We start from the raw sequence: 6059 nt of genomic DNA on the forward strand, positions 1-6059 counted from the left end.
GCGACACGAGCTCCTTAACGCTGTCGCGTTAAAATGTTCAGTACTAACCGTCGGTGGGACGTGCAGAGCGCGACCACCGCGTCCGCTGTCGAGCCGTCCGGGCCCGGCGCCGATCCAATGACCAGTTTGTCCAGCGTCGCCTCGACCTCGCCAGCGGTGAAGCTGCTGTCCTGTTCCTGCGACGCGTAGGGCCGCACGTTCTGGTTGCGGATTTCCCTGTGCACGGGCAGGTCCGTGTCGGCGTTGTCTTTGGCGATCAGCGTTGTCAATAGTAGTTCTGCGGATTGCAGAACACTTTCCGTTCGGTCGCCCTCCGGTCTTTTCAGCGGCTACAGAATCATTCGCCCTTTCGCTCTGCCGAAGGCCGCCCGGAACGGTTCGAAAATAGCTATTTGCGACTACAGTCGGCGCGCCGCTCGCCCGCGTGTTTCTCCTTCGAGCTTTCGATACGGCGGCGGACGTTCAGCACCACCAACCCACGCGCCGCCGCAAACTCGTTCAGGCGAGAGCCGCGGTTGTCGTTGGCCCTCGGCCCCCACAGGCGTGCTTTGCGTTCAAATCGCCCATGACCAAGACCTCAGGCGTCCTTCCTCCGTCCAGACACGCCGAGATCTCCTCCAATGTGGGTTCAATCGAGACGTGCGGCGGCGCGTACGCAGCGACCAGCAGCCACTCGCGGTCTCGTTTGGTGCACCGCACCGCAACCACTCGCCGTGACACGTAAACGGGAAACACGTCGAAGTCCGGCCGGCGGACCAGGACGGCGCTCAGGGGCTCCTCTTCCACTCCGAAGTACGAGAAGTCCGGCGGTAAATGCGGCCTCGCCCTCTTCGTCCACGGCGGGTCGTTGATTGCCGCGATGGATATGCCGATCTCCTCCATCCGACGCGTCGCGGCCGCCAGCGCGCGCTTGGCGTGGTCGAAGTTTAATCGTATTATGCTGGTTTCCACTGGTCGCTGCGTTTCACCGATCGAGCGGGCGCTCCCACGACACTCGCCGGTTTTCGGACGCGTCTCCGTCCTCTCAACCAACCCGCTCCGCGGCGCTCCCTCTACTTCGGTTCGCCGTAGTTTTCTACGAGCACCGGACATTAGGGGAATCCGGTGGGATGGTTCTTTTCGCTGTGGCCCACCCTGTCGCACTCCGAGCAACGCACCTCGGCGTCTCCCATCTTCACTTTGCAAGTCACGGCCAAGTGGTTACCGCCGCACTTCATACATCTCGCCTTTGCCGGGTCCTCCTTGTGAGGGCACGTCATGCGCCCTTGTCCGTACGCCGCGCATAAAGTGCACGTGGGCTCGTGCAGGTCTTCCCTTGCGCGCACTGAAGTCCACCCAACCGACAGCCGCGGTCGCGACATGATTATCTTGAAGCCTTCCGGGTCGACTTCCGCCACGTACGAGCGCGTGCCCGCCCTCTCCCCGAACGTTACCCGGACCTTGCATTTGTCGAGGTCAAGATCGAGACCCTAATTACGCTCGTTCAACGTGCGAAGGAATTCGTCGGGGCCGATATCGAGATCTACTCCAGAGAACGTTATACAGGGATGGCGTTGTTGCGCGACGCGCATGATAATAAACGCGCGCGACCGAGTTCGCTGCTATCGCTTGTTGGAAGTCATCAATCGATTTACGGTTGTCCGCAAATACGGTCAGCCCGTACCTCGTATAGCGGAGCGTCACGTCTCTGATGTCCTTCAGAGATGTCCTGTCAGAGATCTGACAGGGGGCGACACTATACTACATCATCCCCCCCCCCCCTGGAAACAAAGCAAGCATGCAGTGAAACGCGCACACAAGACGCGCACTTAAGTCCAAAGGCAATTTCAGTTTGTTCCCCCCCCCCCCCCACGTTTACACACACGCACCAGTCGCACACAAAGCACGCACTTAACTCCACAACAAATTCAGTCCGTCCCCGCCCAAGTTCACATACACGCGCACCAGTATTGGGCACCAAAACACAGGCAGTCACGATGAGGACGTGTGCGTACCTCAGAAGAAACTTTGGGGGTTGCGACGCGTATCGGTCGACTTCGAAGACCCAGTCCTCCCACTATTATTTCCCTCCCCCTGGTTGGAAAACTGAATGTGGTTGTCGCTCAAAGCTGGAGAGGGCTGCCCAGGAAGCTCCTCTCGACGTCCCAAGTCCTGGGAGTCTACCGATTCCCCCACGGAATCAGAGACGACTGCTGACTGTGTAGACTCGGAAGTGGTACAGTCAGACGGACTACTTAACTGAAGCTTATGACTATGAGAAGACGCTGTCACTACAGACGAGTCATCGGAACGACTATACAAGTTTGAATATGACTACGAAAAGTCTCTATCACTTGTACACAATGTACTGTCTGCTGAATCCTTTATCACTAGGGTTAACTTAGACACATGCCACGTCTTTCCATCACTGAGTAGAAAAGTAGATGGTCCTATCTGGGCCTTGACTATACGAGGTTTACTGTACTTAAAAAATCCTTTCCTGTTAAATCTTATTCTGACGGTGTCTGCCACCTTGACACGAGTTGCCTGAGCACCTCTACGTTTGTCTACACACTGCTTAGTTTGCCACTGTTTTTGCAATACCCTTTCTTGAACTTGACTGTCCTGTTCCCGTAGATCTACACAGAGCCGCATGGTTCCATCCTTCTTGCGCACCACCACGAGTGGAGACACCCACTCAGAAGCCTCGACGCGCTCGATGACATCGCAGTCCTCTAGACGTCGCAATTCATTTGTGACCTGGTCACGGAGAGCCAGGGGTAGTCGGCGCAACTTTGAAGATAATGGTTTTGCATCTTGCTGCCGATGAATCTGGTGCACAAAGTTGTTGACGAGACCCAACTCATCACTGTAGAGGTGATCAAAACGCGGAGGCACACCTGTGGGGCTCTGTACTGAAGGAAGCGATGGTAGACGACATGTCAGCGACGTACCGTCGATCTGAATGCCCAAGCGTTGGATGGCGTCTAAACCCAGCAGTGATGTTCCTGTAGTCGTTACGTGGAACTTGACGGAGCATGACTTTTGGAAAAACTGAACAGTGGCTTGAAACAGGCCTTGAATGTCGATGCGTTGCTTGGAGAAATTCCTCAAGTCCACTGTTGTGTGTGACAGCCTGTGCTGTCGACCAAGGTGATTTCTGAAATCTTCGGCCGTCATGAATGACACAGACAATCCCGTATCCACCAGCAGTCGCATGCAGACGCCGCTAACTACGACCGGAACTTCCAAATCTTTTTTAGTTTCAAAAGCGCTTACCGTCAAGACAGACGCGGACGGCTGCCCTGCGGAAGTTGAAGACAGCGTCTCTGCGGAAGAGACGTGTTGAACAGTACGGGTTTTTCGGCATACTGATGCAAAATGGCCCAACGTGTGGCAGGCGTTGCACCGCCGGTTCCTTGCTGGAAAAATCCTGTACGTTGCAATATGTTTCGTGGTGCCACACCGATCGCATGCAGCACGGTTCCCGGAGGAGCCATGTGCGAAATGTCGGCCCTCTTGGCGGCTTCTCGGAAGAAGTCGGCCCTCTTGGCGGCTTCTCTGAAGAAGTCGGTCATCTTGGAGGCATCTCGGAAGAAGTCGGTCATCTTGGCTCGTCGACGGAGCGCCAAGTTGAGGTGCCTCGATTCTTTGTATTTTTTCGGAGTCGAACGCGCGGTTCGCTCGGTGCAAGGCTTCTAACGAGCGTCCAATTTCTTCTGCCTTGTCCAACGACAGGGTTTCAACAGGAGCCAATAGACAGTTTTAGTTACACGTACGTAGAGACTTCACGTACGCAAACGTGAAAAGCCTACGTACTTTACGTGCACGCTCTCTGAAACGCTTTTAGCTACACGTACGTGACGCGCGACAAGAGGGACCACGTAGCTCCATCTATCGGGAAGTATGAACACTGCGGCAGCCAATTCAATCGAAGATGAGCATTTCAGCCAAGCCAGTGTTGTCATGGTGTTGTGCATTGATGCGTGCCGATCATTGTTTCAGCAATGTCTGGAAGTGTGTTGTGCAAGCGTTACATGCTGTCAACGTTGTCCTGGAAAGAAATAGATGACCTGTTGATGACAAAAACGCAGCGAGAGCTTCTGAATGGTTCGTTGGACGACTTGGAGTACCACTTCAGGCACGAGAGAACGTCGGAGTTGCTTTGCTATCGGTCGCAGCGCGGGCTGCTCGACATTGACAACATAGAGCCCTCACTGTTCAGGCAGCAATTTAGATTTGAGAAAGATTTCAATAACTTGTTTCGTGCTCTTAAACTGCCGGAGACCGTGAAGAGTGCTCAAAATGTGACTGTGCCCGGTCGGGAGGCGTTGTGTATTACGCTTCGACGACTTGCCTACCCAAGCAGGTGGTGTGATCTCGAAACTATATTCGGCAGGCATTCATCAGTGATGTCGAGTGTGGCGTCAGAAGTTATTTTCTACATCGTAAGCGAGTTTCATCATCTGCTTGAAGACTGCAACAACCATGACTGGCTGTGTCCTGCCACCCTTGGAGAGTTTGCAAATGTAAGTTGACTGTTTATTTTTTTTCCAGCCTCGTGCTGGTACTGAACAGAAACAAGAACAGATGTTTTTGCTGTCTGTTTACACAACGTCATTTTTTTTGTCCCTGTATGGTACTGTGCCTTGTTTTCACTGTTATTTCAGCTTTTCTGTTTTATTGAGGACTAAGGTTGCAGCGGTAGATGGGAATAAAGTTAGAAATTCACAAGCCGTCGACATGTGCCGGTATAGACTAGAGAAGACAATAGCCATAACAAGCGGGAGCATTGCGATTACTGGAACTACTCATATTGGCACATAAGACACCTATAAAGCAGTTATATCTGTCACACGTAATCAGCATATTGTTCGAAAAATTATTTTGACACAGAAATCTTAGTCTCTTCAGTTTAGGTCGAACGGCACATCACCTCAGCAAGGTTCGCATAAAATAGCCATGTAGACTACGTTACACGTGATCAGTGCAGGTTGTGTATTTCAAGCTACAAGATTTCACTTAAGTACGTATACATTATGGGCGATATAATCTACGACAGAGGGCTCTATGTAAGAAAGGCTATTAAAAGAACAGATACCATTTTATGCTTAACTACAGCCTGAGCTTTGATCACATTTAATTTTGTCTTGCAGGCCATCCGGAACCGTGGTGCAGCGCTGACAAACTGCTGGGCATTTATCGACGGCACGGCACACCCCATATGCCGACCCAAAAGGAACCAACGCGATTATTTTTCTGGCCATAAGCGGATGTACATGCTCAAGTACCAGTCGGTGATGTGTCCCAATGGCATTGTGTGCCAACTTCGCGGCCCTTATCCTGGAAGGCGGCATGATGCAGGTAGGTTGCCCTGTGTCTTGTGCGAAAGAACTTTGCACTGATATTTTTAAGAGACAGTCAGGTACCTGGAACGGCTTGTCTCTTTCATAAATATATGTTCAGGAAGGTAAGTACGGGCAAAAATTGCTTTGGTGCCAACCTGAGCCTTGCTCTTCTCCCTTTTCACTTTGATATATTTGAAATAGTTTTCCGCATATGTTCACACTTGCTATTACATAGCTTTCTTGACCCCTTGAGGAATAGTTGGTGAGGTAAATGTTTACTTAAAGTACTAATTTTTACACGACCGATGTTGTCTCATTTTGTTAGTCAGTTGAATTCCTTTTCTGTTGTTGTTGTTGTTGTTGCAGGGATACTCCAGAGCAGTGGCCTCTATGCGAAACTGGAAAAGTTGGTGGGGCCCCAGCAGTTCGTCATATACGGCGATCCTGCATACCCACTGAAGCCACTCTTAATGAAGCCGTAATGAAGCCGTAATTAATGTCGTAGCGACTCTTCGCTTACGACAACGCAGTTGGCATTCAACACTAGCATGAGTCGTGTTCGTCAGGCTGTTGAATGGGGATTTGGGAAGGTGATCAGTGAATTTGCGTTTCTGGATTTTAAAAAAAAATCAGAAATTGCTGCGACAAGAAGTCGCTCACATGTACTAAGGAGCCACTATTCTAACTGTCACACGTGTTTGTACGGCAGCCAGGTGTCTCAGTACTTTGAAC

General features: G+C 51.6%; 1 protein-coding gene across 1 annotated transcript; it reads left to right on the top strand.

Annotated features, from left to right (window-relative positions):
* Positions 1–3986: 3986 nt before the first annotated feature.
* LOC135901704 (uncharacterized) lies at positions 3987–5809 on the top strand. The gene is made up of 3 exons (XM_065431546.1): positions 3987–4508; positions 5136–5343; positions 5694–5809. The coding sequence occupies exons 1-3, from the start codon at positions 3987–3989 to the stop codon at positions 5807–5809; spliced, it is 846 nt and encodes a 281-aa protein (XP_065287618.1).
* Positions 5810–6059: the final 250 nt, after the last annotated feature.

This window comes from Dermacentor albipictus, unplaced genomic scaffold (assembly GCF_038994185.2).
Source record: "Dermacentor albipictus isolate Rhodes 1998 colony unplaced genomic scaffold, USDA_Dalb.pri_finalv2 scaffold_16, whole genome shotgun sequence".
Classification (NCBI taxonomy): Eukaryota; Metazoa; Arthropoda; class Arachnida; order Ixodida; family Ixodidae; genus Dermacentor; species Dermacentor albipictus.